Raw genomic sequence first — 15,076 nt, 5'->3', positions numbered from 1 at the left:
GCCAGATGATGACTTCTGGGAGGGAGGACATCACCTAGGCTGTTACCTTCCCTCTGAGCCATCAGCAGATCCTTCACTGAGCCCCGCGGGGTCCCCCTCCCACCCACCCATCCCCACCCCATCCTGAAGCTCAGCCCCAGCAGGTGCAAACCTGGGTGTGGGGGACTGGCTCAGAGGAGGAACCAGCTTCCAGCGCCTGCTCCTGGCCCCCACCCTACTTTGGGGCCTTGTCTGCTTCAGTATCCCGTAGAGCCTCTGATTATTGCACCCTTACTAGGCTGCTGGGGGGGCTCCCTAAGTTCCCCGTGGAATGATTTCTAGACATCGTCTTGCCTGGGAATCCCACAAAAGGCGGTTTGGGAGAGGGGGCTGCCAAGGTCTAGGCAGCGGGCCCACTTGGGTGCATTTCATGAATTCATCCATGAACTATGGAGCTGCCCACGGTGGTCATCTCCAAGTCCCCGTTTGATCGAGGGACCTGGAGCTTAAGGAAACAGGGACATTCAAAACCTGCTGTTTCAAAACCCCAGAGACCTGCCTCTCATTGGAAATTGGTCCTCAAAAATAAAACATGATGACAAAGAGGTATGCCTGTTGTTGATTCACCTTGGGGAGGGAAGCAGAGGAGGGCCTGGGGTCAGGGCACAAGGAAGAGAGTCAGCCACATGCTCTGCAGGAATGGGGTGTGTGTGTGTGTGTGTGTGGAGACAGGCAGGCTCCCCAAGGGGGGTGGTATAAAGGCCAGGCAAGGAGGCTGTTGGAAGGTAGGAAGAGGGAACCCTCTCCACTCCCAGCTTCCTTTGGCAGCCATTCATCCTGCTTCTCTACTGTGTGGTTTACCCCTACCAGGACCCAGGCCCCCATCCCAGCTGTTGTGGGGGTATAGCTGTGCTGTGGGTCACAGGCCCAGAATGAAGAGGAATCTGAGTCCTGAGAAAAGGGACTTTTTGTGAAGCCCTTTGTCCAGCCCCATGTGTTTCCTTTGTGACTGGCCAAAGGAAAGAGCAGAGCAAAGAGGGTCAAACAGGACCAGAGGGCTAGGACTGGAGTCTATAGGTGTCCAAGCCAGGTTTATGTCTTCTGCAACCAAGAGGTGACCTTGATCTTCCTGAGCAGATACTAGTGGATACTGTAGTGGAGTCTGTAGAGAATGGACATCCTTGTCGATGAGTGGATTCATCTATAAGCCATGCTCTTTGGCAAAGACAGTCTGTGTATGTTTTGGGGTGGTGGAGGGTGTGTGTGTGGGGTGACTCACTCTGAGACCTTGCAGGGGGATCTAGTCCTAAACAGTACACTTCCTTCCACTACCTTCTCCCACATGAGCATTGATCCAATGGGAAATCCAATGGGCTGCATAATGTTGGCTCTAGCTTCAGGGAGTTGGATTATGATTCTTTGCCTACTTATCTCTCTCTCTCTCTGTCTGTCATTTGTCATCCATTTATCTACTTATCACACATCATTGATTTATCATTTCTCTATCAATCATCTATTGTTTGTCTATTACCTATCATCTATCTATATATCTATCATCTACCATCCGTATCTAGCATCTGTTTATCATCTGTCATTTGTGTATCCATCATCTATCCATATCTATTATCTACATTTATGTATTATCTATTGTCTATCATCTGATTATCATCTATTTATCTATTTATCATGTGTCATTTGTGTATCAATCATCTATCAATGATCATTTGTCTATTGTCTATCATCTGTCTGCTATTTATCCATCTATCATATACCTAGCTATCATTTGTCTATCAGTTATCTACCTACCTATCTCTCTGTAATCTGTCTGTCATCTCTCTCTTTGTCTATCTATCTACAAAAATGTGTATTGGTATGACTTACTTGAAAAACAGAACTGGAAGTGGAGCTGTGGTTCACAGTGGTGGAGTGCTAGCCTTTATCGAAGGAGCTCAGGGACAGCACCCAGACCCTGAGTTCAGAAAACAGAAGAACATAGAAACTATGCACTATCAGTATTGAGCTTTCCTTTGTCCTCTTTCTCTTTAGTTGGGCATCTCTCTAAGTATCCTTAAATGGGGAGAACTTGCTGACTAGCCATCCCCCACCTCCCCCATGTCACACCTTGAATGGCTGCCCAACATTGTACAGATGGGAGCAGGGTTTTTATTTAACCAGCCCTCTACTACTGGGCACTTAGATAGCTTCTGTTTTCCATATGTCTAGACAACCCTGCAATGGGCCTCCTGAGTGAGTTTGTGCATGTCGTTATGGTTATCCTTCACGTCAGTGGGTAGGTCTGTTTGTTTTTAGGGTGTTCTGAATGGGTTTAGATATATAGGAAGAGCATGTTCTGGCCCCCAGGAAAGCACAGTGGTATCTGGTCTCTGCCCCTTGAGGGTGAGGGTTAGGAAGGCAGGAAAACCATTGCCGCCATTTTTGTGAGGATATATCTGTTTCCTGTGAGTTTTGCTGTCGGTGTTCTGGAGCATCTCATGGTGGGGCTAAGGGAAGGAAAAGACATGGGCTCCTGCGGAGTTGGGCAGGGAGCACATCTTCTAAGGCCACAAGCTCAGAGCTGTCTCGGAGCTGACTCAGAGGGAGGAAACTCATAATGCTGGAGCAGCGCTTCTCTGCAGAGACCTTGGAGGGTATTGTGTTTTTCCCTCCCATTTTACAGATGGGGAGAGGCTGGTGGTCCATGCCTGAGACCCAGAATGCTGAGATCTGAGGATTCAAGTGGTTTGAAGCTGGCCTACACAGACAAACCTGTGATACTCTTAATCTCCAATTAATTGGAAAAGAGCCAGAAGTGGAGAGGAGATGTAGCTCAAGTGGCAGAGTACCAGCCTTGAGTGAAAAAGCCAAGCAAGAGCGCAACACCCTGAGGTCAAGCCCTTGTACTTGGCACCTACAAAGACGTTTACTGAACCAGCAGTAAGCTTGCTTTTTCATTCCAATGTGGCTGCCTGCCTCCTCCTCCTCCTGCTCCTCCTCCTCCTCCTCCTCTTTCATTTTAAATAGTTGTTGAAAGAGGTTTCAACTCAAAAGTCAGCATGAGTACAAGGCATCTTGATCAATATCATCCTTTCTAATGTTCTCTTCCAGAAGGGGGTTTCTTATGATGAGCTTTGTCTTTTTTTAATTTTATTTTTAATTTTAAGTATAGCCTTGGGCTCTAGAAGGGAGAGCGATGGATGTGGGCTGAGTTGATTCTACATGGTTTCCTGGAAGGAAGGCATAGAGCAGAACCCAAGGATGAAGAATAATTGGGTAACATGGGCAACTTTAAACAAGAGAAATAAAAGTGACATTATTTCTATGGTCAAGATCAAATGCAACATCACATGCCAAGTGGTTAGTATGGTTTCTGACACGTAGCAAAGTCTCAATAAATGTTGCTTCTAAACATTCAATGTCTGTAAGAGAGCAAAGAAAAACATTGTTCTTAGGTTTCCTATTTGCTTTTTTGTTCCCCTGGTCACAGGACTGAGCTATCTTTGGTTATGAAAATAGATTTCAGTGTTCAGAAGAATGTCAGCTGCCAGACTGACAGTTTTTAGAAGCACATTTGAGTCTAATTTGAAAGTTGCTTTTAAAATTATATTGACCAAGAAGTAGTGTATTCTTTTTTTAAAAATTTATTTTATTATAAAGATGCTGTACAGGGGCGGTTACAGTTACCTGAGTGAGGCAATGAGTACATTTCTTGTCGAGCATTGTTACCCCTTCCCTTGTTGTTCTCCCACTATCCCTTCCCTCCCTCATCTCCCTCATTCCCTCCACCCTAAGTTGTAAAGTTCATTTCCAATATACTGTCTTGTGGGTATCATTGTTGCAGTGGGTCATCCTGTGTCCTTGTTTCAGCATTTTGTTATTCCCCTTCCCCTCCCCAAATTAGACAAATGTATATACAAGATGCAGGGTACCAAAATCAAGAATGGATCAAGAAAATGTGATGTGATGTGTATGTGTGTGTGTGTGTGTGTGTGTGTGTGTGTGTGTGTAAATTCTATGCTTCCATCAGAAAGAATGACACCAAGCCAGGTGCCCGTGGCTCACGCCTGTAATCCTAGCTACTCAGGAGGCTGAGATCTGAGGATCATGGTTCAAAGCCAGCCCCCGGGCAGGAAACTCTGTGAAACTCTTATCTCCAATAAACCACCAGAAAACTGGAAGTGGTGCTGTAGCTCAAGTGGTAGAGCGCTAGTCTTGAGTTGAAGAGCGCAGGGACAGTGCCCAGGCCCAGAGTTCAAACCCCATGACTGACAAAAAAAAAAAAAAAAAAGAATGACACCACCCTATTTGTTAGGAATTGGAAAGACTAGGAAGAATTATATTAAATGAAGTAGGCCAGAGCCAAAGAAATATAGGTCCCATGGCTTCCCTTATTTGCAATAATTAGTATACATTTAGGATAATTTTACCAGCTGAGCAGAAAAGCTCAAACGCTATGTAATATGATCATTTAAGATGATGCTGAGTGAAATAAATGCCGAGATATCGACACAAGGTCTTTGTTGTTATTGTTTTTAATGTACTATGTGATTTTTTTTGTTTCCTTTGTATGTTCACCCCCATACAGTATATCTCCAGAAGTATTGTATTCTTATAGTATTACAATTTCTTTGTGTAACTACTTAATAATAACAACAATAATAAAAGATATTGGCACCGCCTGAACTCAAGCTCTGAAATGAATCGTCAAGAATGAACTCAGATAAAAATCTCATGGGCAACTCCTATGATCCTCTTGGGTTTCCTGTCCACAGGACAGAAATTCATAGCAGAGTCACATGACAGAACAGAGCAAGGAGAATGAACATATTACAACTATGGCAGTGATAGGACCAATACATAAACACAGGATCAAGTGACAGAAAGCAGACGATGTATGACTCATTGATCTACAGTTTCAAAGCAGGGAAGACCAGGAAGTGTCTATGGTGGCGGCGGGGAATATGGTGATTGGATGCGGGCTCCTGGTGTATGGGCAATGCTGTTTGTTGATGTAGGTTTTGGGTACTGAAGTGTATTTTCTTTTTTCTTTTGCCTCAAATTCTCTGGGCAGTATACTTTATACTCCTGTGAAATTTAATGTATGGCTGTTATACTTCAATAATCAGAAAACAGGATGGTCTGTCTGTATGCATGGAACAGCAGAGGCAAGAGAGTTTGACCGTGGAGGATAAAGAGGAATACAGAATTGTAAGCAGGAGAGGCAGAGAAAAAAAATGCATTCTGTTCCTAGAAGAGCTTTCTTTCTAGACTCAGTAACAAAAATAGTTTTTTTCCCCTTGATCTTTTTTTTCCTTTAATTTATTTTGAGATAGCTCTCAAACATTGGAGATCTCCCAACCCTGATTTTCTCTGCAGCACAGATACTAAAGTCAAGTTAAGTCAGCCTTTTTAATTTTAATAATTTTAGACTTACAGGAAAATTATCTAAATGCTCCCAGAAGGAGAGTCTTCATTGTCAGTAGGCAGGGCACAGATCTGAAAAGACCTCTGCTTGGCCTCTTCCTTTAATTTTAATTTTTTAATTTTGGGGTAATACAGTGGTATGAACTTAGAACTTTGGGCTAGCTAGGCAGACCCTCTACCACTTGAACCACACTTCTAGCCCTATTTTTTTAAGTTACTTTTAAAATATAGGGTCTTGTGTTTTTGTCCAGGCCAACATGAAGTTTGATTCTTTTATTTATATTTATATTTCCTGGGTAGGCTGGCTGACAGGCATGTATCACTGTTTCCAGCTTTTCTTTTCCTTCAACTTGGTTGAAATGAGGTCTTGTTGTGTGTTGGGGCTGGCCTCAAAGCTTGGTCCTCTCAATCTCTGCTTTCCAAGTAGCTAGGATTATCAGTGCTAACCACAAAGTTCAGCTGGCTCCCCCTAATGTTAGCAGTAGGAATAACCATGAACATAACCAAAACATTAACATTGTACTATGTGTGACTATCACCAAACGATCTCCAATCCTTCCTTTCGACTCCAGGATCCAGTTCAGGACCCCATATCCCTTATAGCTGTGGTGTCTACAGTCCTTTCCTTTTCCCTCCCCCATCATGGCCTTGAGTCCTATAGGTATAGGTTTTGTAGAAGCTTTTTTACTTACTTCTGATTTCTAACAGTTGAAGTTTCTGGAAGTTTGCCCTTAGGGCAAGCTCTGATGGACAACATGCAGCCTCTCCCTCACCCTTCAACTTTTACTTTGCTTGGTCGTGGGTTTTGAACTCATAGTCTTGTGCTTACTAAGCAGGTATTCTATCACTTGAGCCACTCCACTAGCTCCTGTTTGCATTGTCTGTTTAGGAAGTAGAGTCTTGCTTTAAGCTTGAGCTGGCCTGGACTGCAATCCTCCTATTAGCACTTCTCTGAGTAGCTGGGATGACAGGTGTGTGACATCATGCCCAGCCATTGGTGAAGATGTAATCTCTTTAACTTTCTTGTTTTGGCCTGGGCTGACCTCAGACCACCAATCCTGTATCTCCACCTCCCAAGTAGGTAGGATGACAAGCTTGAGCCACCATAGCTAGCTGGATAAAGATTCCTTTCTGTTCTGCCTTTCCATGTATCTTTCTTCTGGTTCTTCCTTCTACCTGGCTGTCTTTTTAGGTAAGAGAGTGATGGGGGGGCGGGGAATCCACATATGACAGGCCAGGTACAAACACTGCCCAGGAGTTGTGCATGCTGCTCCCTGCCTGTACCGAGGAGGTGGGTGATTCAGGAAGTAGATCATGTATGTACACACAGTGGGATCATGTGACCCACAGGGCAAGGAGCTGGAGGAGCAGCCATCAATGGTGACAAAGGATCAACCCCCTCTCATTAAGAAAGTCATCCTTGGCAGAAGGTATAGCTCAGGAGTATCAGACCTGCCTAGCAAATCTGAGGTTCTATGTTCAAACCCCAGTACTGCCAGAAGAAAAAAAATCCATCCTTTTCTGCTGAAGGATGATGGAAGAAGAGACTAGAATATATTTCTTTGAATTCATCCACTCATTGTCTTATATATCTGAGCAAAGTAAAGCCTGGGTTACTTGGTGAGCTTAGTGGTACTGGGGTTTTGAACTTGGAGCCTGGTGTTTGCTAGACAGGTGCTCTACTGCTGAGCCATGCCTCCAGATAGCTTTTTAAAAAATTGTTGCTTTAATGAAGTCAGCCAAAAGAATGGGATGATTCTCATGCATGTCCTACCCTCAGGGTGGTCATGGAGGGACACAGATACCCAGGGGATCCTAATGCCATACATCAAAGGCTTGAGGAACAGGGAGAGAACCATTGGTGTGTGGCAGGGTGTACAGCAGACCACAGCAGGTGATGCTCGAGGATTTAGAAGTTAGGCAGCAAAGAAGGAATGACCACTGTTCCAACCAGGGGAGTAGCACTAAGGCCTGGAAGCCCCCCATGCTCTCTCTCCTTCATTTATCCACCCATCCCTTTGCTTGGGGCCAGCAGTGTGCTAGGCACAGGGCTATCTAAGGAGAAGCAAACCTGGTGTTGCCCAAGAGTCTTATAGCCAAGGTGGTGAGATGGGCAATTGTTATGAGAGCAGACGTATACACACTGCCTTGGGGCTGGGGTGAGTATGTGAAGGATAGTCAGGGAAGGCTTCCTTCCTGGAGGAGTCTTAGAGGTGGAGCTCAGCAAGTGAAGAATTAAGTACATAGAAGACATGTGCAGAGACATAGAAGAGCATGTGCAGAGGCCCAGAGATGACCTGTTTCTTCATTTACTCACTATATGTATGCATTTGACAAAGCTGTATTGAACTGTAGCTGGCTGCTGGTATTATGCTCAGAGGTTATGAAGTGAGTAATTATAGTGATGCTCACAGTCCAATGGAAGTTTTCTTTGTTAACTTGAAAGTTTCCTGCTTGCTCACTGTTAGACTGTCAAATTGCTCTGTTCACCAATATCGTGGTTTGTTTAAAGGAAAAAAAAATTAAAGTTATTTACAATAAAGGCTTATCATGAACAGGATTTAACAGTGCTTTCAAAATACATAACTCAGCTAGGGTGGCTCATGTCTGTAACCATAGCTACTCAAGAAGCTGAGATTTGAGGATAGTGGTTCACAATCAGTCTGGGCAGAAAAGTCCATGGGACTCTTATCTCTAATTAATCACCGAAAAGTAGGAAGTGGAGCTATGACTCAAGTAGTTGAGCACCAGCTATGAGCAAAAAAGCTAAACAAGATCTAGAGGCCCTGAGTTCAAGCCTCACAAAAACAAAACCTCTTATACATACATAAATACATAATACGTAATACATACACACACATACATACATACATACGTACATACGTACATACGTACATACATACATACATACAACTCCTGCCAGAGTGTCCTGGAGAAAGGTAGGTCCTTCTAGTCTAGCTCACCCAGAACTGGTGGAAAAAGAAAGCCCAGGTGAATTGTGGCAAACAAGATGCTTTAAGAAAGAATACTTTTTGTATCCACGGATTTTGAGAAGGTTTTGGACAAACTAATAGGCCTAGAATATTGTGTCAGATTCACTGTACTCATAAACTGCTTGGGTGAATGTCAACTCCTTTGTACAATGACTTCAAGATAATCAAATTAATATATCTATAAAAATCAATCAAATGCAAAAATAAAAAGGGGTATTTCTTGTGTCTGCATACGCTTTCAAGTGTTTTTCAGACTTTTGGAGGCTGTCAAATGCCGGCTGTATTATCTGTTCTCAATCAGAAGTGTTCCCTGAGCTCAGAGGTAGGGTTTTGTTTACTTCCTTAATGTGAGACTCACTTCCTGCCCAGAGCCCCATATGAAACAGAAAACCCCTGGCCCAGTTCAGCTTCCTGTGTAAAACATCATTAAACATCCCCCCAGCAACCATTACTCAGAAACATCTTAAGTTAACTTGCACCTCTTGTAACTTGAGGTCCTAAAAGGCCTGAGAAGCCAATCCCTGAATATGGATGTACACACAGATAATCTCTGGATTGGCTGAAAGAAACTGGTCCCAGCTGTTTCTTCTGTCCTAGAAAAAGAGACCCTGGGTATATCCACGCATTGCAGAATTTTATGTAGGTCATTTTCCTTCATCCTCTAGATCTGGAAAGTTGCTAGAAATTTGGGTGTGAAGAAGACCAGAGTCTAAGATATTTAGGTCTCACAGATCATACTCAAAGAAACATTTTCTGAAATAGAGAAATAAAATGAATTAATGCGTCAGTAACACTTTTTTTTTCTGACTTCAAAAGCAGCTTAATTAACTTAAATAAAAACCATCAGAAACAATGAGAAGTGCAAGACACTATGTTGAAAACGAAGTTTACAACTTGGGAGGAGAGGAGGGAAGAGTTGGAGATGTGGGGAGGGAAGGGATGGTAGGGGAAAACCAAAGGAGGAGGTAACAATCCTTGATAGGAAATATACTCGTTACCTTACTCATATAATGTAACCCCTCTGTACAGTATTTTTACAATAAAAAAACATTAAAAAAACCAGCAAAGCCTCTGTTGCATTAAATTTTTCAGTGTTCAAAATTTGATGTTTAAGAACAAACTTTGCTGGAAGTGAAGTTGTTGCTCAAAGTGGTACAGCACTAACCTTGAGCCAAAGAGCTCAGGGACAATGCCTAGGCTCCGAGTTCAAGACCCGCCACTGACAAAAAAGAAAAAAAAAAGAACTTTGCCAATCAGTTCACCATGTTTTCAGTGACCAAGAAACGGCTTACAAATTAACATTAAAATAACTTTTTTTCTGATTCTAAAAATACTCACTGATCATAAAGACGACAGAAAAAATTCATAATTTTGTAACCTGAAGGTGGAGGTATAGTAGGAAAAATTGGGATCTGACTGTAACTCATGCTCTGGGGTTCTGTGTATGAGTTGGTGTGTGTGAGTGTATGTTTTCTTTTTCCTCTCCAATTCACTCAGCCTAAGATGACTGCAGAGCACCATGACATTTTAATGGCCACTAGGAACTGTTTTAAGGCTCCATTATGTTTACTTAACCTGTCTCCTATTGTTGGTCCTTTATATCGTTTTTCTTTCTTTCTTTGTGAATAGCACTGAACTTAAAACATCAGGGCAGATGTACTCTGTGCCCATTCTCAGGCTAGCCTTTAGAAGAGGGCTGCTGGGTATCTGGGCGGTCTCTGATTGTGAAAACAGAGGCTCAACATGTCACCTCCAGGAAACTAGGGTGAGTCTAGAGAGTTCTTTGCCAGGGAGCCTGAGGCACAGGAATTGTGGCTGTTTCTAGCCTGGACTCACTCCTCAGGGCTTGCCTGGGGAAGCAGGAGGTGGTGAGCTGTAGATACTGAGGCAGGTGCTCTGTCCCCCCGTCCCCCCCCCCCCCCCCCGCCCCACTGCAGGGCAGGGAGGGGTGGTGAGGTGCGCTGGGTTTCCTGCTCACAAACCCAAGCACCAGTGGCCAGGTGCAATTGCTTTTGTGGGTTGTGATTTTCAGTGCTCACGGGGCGGCTGGGGGCTGCAGGTAACTCTTATCCTGGGACGGGTGGCAAGGACACAGCACCAGTTTGTGTCCCAGGACCCCAGGACCACCTCTGGTACTCAACCAGGACTTTGGTAAAGGTCAGAAATTTGTTGACCGAATGTGCCCCCTAGTGGCCACCAAGTGTAGCCATCTTCCAACCACAATTTCAACCCCAACTTTACCTCTGCATCACAATGTGACTCTCATGCCTACTCTGGGTCTCAACTTGATCATCTGTGAAATAAAGTCATACCTTGCTTAGCGAGGAGGGAAGAGCTCAGGGATGATGCATCTCTTGCTACTTTTCTTTAGGTCAAGCTGGGAAACCAAAGACAGGGATGTTTTGATTCATCTGGAGGTGACTTTTGGGCTTCTTAGAGAAGGAGAGATCTCATGGGCTTCAAGGCTGGTGTAATGTGGGTTCCAAGAGCAGCCCCCACAGACAGGTGGAAAAAAGATCAGCTAGTGAATTGAACTCTGGAAATGAACCTACAACCATCAGGGAGTCTGTCCAAGAAAAGCAGCTAAATGTTGATAAGAATAGCAAGCTTTGTGGGATTCTAACATGCCCTCTACCCAAGCATTCAGTCACAGTGAACACTAGCAGCCACTGGAAGGGCAGAATGGAGGTGGTGCTTTCCCAAATAACTGATAACAGTCATCATCCGAAGGCCTGGCAATTCCCTGAAAGACCTCACTACAAGACTGCATTTATTTGACCTGATTTGGACACAATCAGTGATAAAGGTTTAACCCAGGAGGTTTCTAGACATTGCTGGCAGCCAGGGCATATTAGAAGATGTCCAAACATTTGAAAAGGAAAAGTTGAAGAATAAGCTGTCCACAGAGGCTTCTGGAAAGCTCTGGAATGTTCTTAGGAATCTAGAAGCCACACTTGTGTAGAGCTGTGCATATGTTCAGGAAAGACTTTGGTTCAAATTGCAAGTGGTGCTGTAGCACTAAGTATGGAGGACCTCATCTGCAGTGAGTGAGAGGGAGCAGCGGGATTCGAAACAGGGACTGGGAGGGTGCTGGGAGGAGAAGAGGCTGGCTGGAGTGTTCTTTGTTGTCTCTTACCATCTGTTTTCTTGGTGACTCAAAGGTCTCTTTTCCCTCTGGATTCCTCTCATGATGGTGTCAGCAGGTGTATGCCTGTTTGCATATGCTTGTGTCAATGTGCATGCACAAGCATATAAAGGCATGCATCGTTGCATGTATGTGCATGCACATATGAATATGCCCATATGAACACATATCCATATGAACATGTATAGAAAACACATCCTTGCATGTTGTCCACACATGCTTAACACACATATTTTTATGTATGCATGCCTATGTGTATCAGTGCATGTGCATGTGTGTGCACACATGTGTGTGTGTAAGGCACATGAGTGCAGGTGGTTGGATGTGTATGGAAATATACATGCATGAATATGTATGTGTAAGCTACATGGAAATGCGTGAGCATGTATATGTGTTTCCCCAGAGCTGTCTTTGCTCTAGAAATGGAAGAATTTTGAGATTTTCCTTTATTTAAGTATAAAAAAAAATTACAGTACGTCTCATGCACCAGTGCGATCAATATATAGTCATTACCTATAGAGCGATTACCATGAGGATAGGAAATAGAAGGTTATAGGAATTGTTTCCCTAACTCAAAAACCTGAACTAAAAGTGTTAATCTAAATAGAAACCTGCTTAGTATGCACAAAACCCTTATTCTCTAAGTCCAAGAGAGTGTGAAGCTGGTAAGTATCATTAGTAAAAAGATGATCATGGAAAACTAATGATTGGTTAAGCACATGTCAGTGTTATTTACAGTTGCGTGTGTGGGGAGGGGCCTTGCCTGGCTTGTGGGGAGTGTGTGTGGAGGGAGAGGGGACCGAGGTCCAGGTGTCTCCTTCCCCGCCCTTCTGGGTCCATAAGGCCTGTTTGCAGAGCTTGGAGGGGGGAGGTGGATGGGAGTGGAGGGCATGAGGGGGCACTGCCTTCCACAGGAAGTGCTTGAGGGTCGGTTCCCTGAGATGTGGCAACAGTGAGCTGGAAAGGCAGACGGATGGCACAGCAGTCATGGAGTCTGGCCAGACTTGCTGAGGGCAACATCTTGGAGGTTTCCAAGCCAGAGTTGCATAGGGAGAGAAAAAGCAAAAAGGAGAGAGCATGAGTGACCAGGTGAGGCAGAGGTGGGGAGGGGCGGGCTCTGGTTCAGTCTGCCTCCCTCCCGGTGAACCTGGTTGCTGATGGGTAGCTGTCAGATTGTGGGGTTGGGTGGGTGGGTGGGGATCACAGCCCCTTCTAGGCCCTTCTCCAGAGAGGGTGGGTGTGGAGCTGGTCCCCAGTCTCCACTGTCCCTCCAGGATGAATTCACAGTTGCTTCAAGTTCAACAAGCCAGTTTCCCTGAACGGATCAACACTCAGCGGGTCACAGTTCCTGCGGCCATGGCCGGGACGGAGCGGTGGCTGGGTCCACGCAGGATCCCAGGTCAGAAGCTGGCACAGGACCCCTTCCTCCCTGTCGCCAGGCCTGGGGAGGGGCTGGGTAGAGGCCTGTGTGTGTGTGTGGGGGGGGGTTACAGCAGGGTTGGAACTCTTGAGAGCAGGTACGATGGTGTCTCCCTTAGGGACTAAGGCTTCAGAGAGTCTCTTGTCCTCCAGTCATGGGTCTAGCCTTCTGTCTCTGGCTGGCAGGCACCAGGCCTTCCCAGAGAGGGGAGGGGGGTGTCCAGTGATCCTCAGGGAAAGCACCCCCACCCTGCCCCCTTTCCACAAGCATTTGAACAGGCTACTTTGCTTGACAGCTTTTCAGTCAGGAAAAAGTCTTTGAGCTACATCTGTGATCTGGGGGACACAGCAGGGGGGGGGACGGGTCTGTCCAAGCAGAGACAGAGCAAAGAGCCCTCAAGAATGGTCACTTCCCAGCCTTTTTAGGGGTGCCGGGATAGATTCCCCTGATGTATGGAGGACCTGGAGTTTGCTCCCTGGGGATTCTCAGGTCTTTGGCACCTACAAGGCAGGGGTGAGGGGCTGAGGGGGGGGGGGACGGTTATCTCCCTGGAAGACTTGGTGAGTAGAGTGGAACTGGCCAAGGCTGCAGTGGGGCTTTAGGGGGACCCTTAGTACATCAGCTCCTCCCTGGGATCGGATCCGTACAGCCCGGCTAGCGTCTTGAACCTGGGCCCCCAGTCGTTGAGAAAATCGTAATCGACGTCGGAGTCATCGGAGCCGGTGCCCAGGGAGCTGAGCGATTCGGCCACCGACTCGGAGCCCTCAAAGTCGTAAATGTGCAGCGTGTCGTAGGGCGGGCCCTCGGCGTCCTGGTCAGCCTCGTCCTTCTTCACCTGGATCATCACGGCCATCTCCCCGGGCGCGCCCTGCGCCCCCGGGGCCACCCGCGGCTGCTTCTGCACCTGGCTGTAGACCGGGGGCCGGGCGTCCAGGGCCACCCGCTGGGGCTTGGCCCGGCCGTGCCGCACCGAGTTGAGCACCGACACGTCGTAGCTGGTCGTGTCCATCTCCCCTCCGCCCTCCTCGTCGTAGGTGACCAGCTGCTCGTGGATCTCCGGCACGTTCTTGCCGCTCGCCTTGGCCTGTTTCCGGAGCCGTCTCCGCAGGAAGATGAGCAGGGTGATCACTGCCAGCCAACAAGAGCCGCACGTGGTCAGGACGGGGTCCACTGCGCACCCGTCCCTCCCACGTCCCCTCCTGGGGCGCTGTGGATGGGCCATCCGCGGTGGGTGCAGCCCAGATGCCTCAAGGGGCCCACTTCACCCATGGGACAGAGTCCCCCACGCGCCCCCCATCCTATGCTTTTTGGCTTCCACGGGTGGTGGTGGGTTTCCTGGGGAAAGTGTGGAGCACACGTGAGAGCCAGCCACCAACTTTATTAAGGTCAGCGTGAGGATGAGACTCGGTGCCAACTGCACTGAATGAGATGCTCAGCTAACCTCACCCCACACCCTGGGTTTTCTGCCCCCTTGGACAGCGGATGCTGACTGAGCCCAAAGAGGCCTCCCGAGCCAGGGTCAGTGGCATAGTGGAGATCAGCTTGAAGCTCTGGGGGGTATGGCTGGGAGAGGGTCTGAGAATCCCAGGAAAGGGCGAATCAAGTGGTACCGAGCTCAAGCCATGCCTTCCACTCTTCTAGCCTTGTAAAACAGGGGTGTCCTGAGCCTCAGTTTCCTTATCTGTAAGATGCTTGCTTGTACATGGCTTCTCTGTTTTGGCAGAGATGGTATATTAATTCTCTCTCTCTCTCTCTCTCTCTCTCTCTCTCTCTCTCTCTCTCTCTCTCTCTCTCTCTCTCTCTCTCTCTCTCTCTCTCTCTCCCTCCTGGAGACCTTGTGTTCTCACTTTTGTTTTTCTTAAGGCTGGTGCTCTACCACCTGAGCCACACCTTCTCATCCAGAATTTTGCTGGTTAGTTGGAGATAAGAGTGTTGGGATTTTTTTTTTCCTGCCCAGGCTAGCTTGGAACCTTGATCCTCAGTTCTCAGCCTCCGGAATAGCTGATGTCAGGCGCGAGCCTGTTGCATGGTTGAAATGCAGTTCTAGGGATGGGGGCAACGTCTTGTTTGTCATGAGTTCTACTCATTGTTGGGATCGGGGTCTGGACTCTCACGGAA

General features: G+C 46.5%; 1 protein-coding gene across 2 annotated transcripts in view; it reads right to left on the bottom strand.

Moving 5' to 3' along the window:
• Window positions 1–11,965: 11,965 nt before the first annotated feature.
• Cdh5 (cadherin 5) overlaps window positions 11,966–15,076 on the bottom strand; it is a 34,111-nt gene continuing 31,000 nt past the window's right edge. For both annotated transcript variants that reach the window (XM_069992453.1, XM_069992455.1), the window contains exon 12: window positions 11,966–14,086. In XM_069992453.1, coding sequence (XP_069848554.1) covers window positions 13,569–14,086 — 518 coding nt within the window. In that variant the 3' untranslated portion in view covers window positions 11,966–13,568. The remainder of the gene's footprint in view (window positions 14,087–15,076) is intronic.

The sequence above is a fragment of the Dipodomys merriami genome, unplaced genomic scaffold (assembly GCF_024711535.1).
Source record: "Dipodomys merriami isolate MVZ:Mamm:240054 unplaced genomic scaffold, mDipMer1.0.p SCAF_41, whole genome shotgun sequence".
Taxonomy (NCBI): domain Eukaryota; kingdom Metazoa; phylum Chordata; class Mammalia; order Rodentia; family Heteromyidae; genus Dipodomys; species Dipodomys merriami.
The sequence above is the reverse complement of the archived record's forward strand: the minus strand, read 5'-3'. Positions and strand labels throughout refer to the sequence as shown.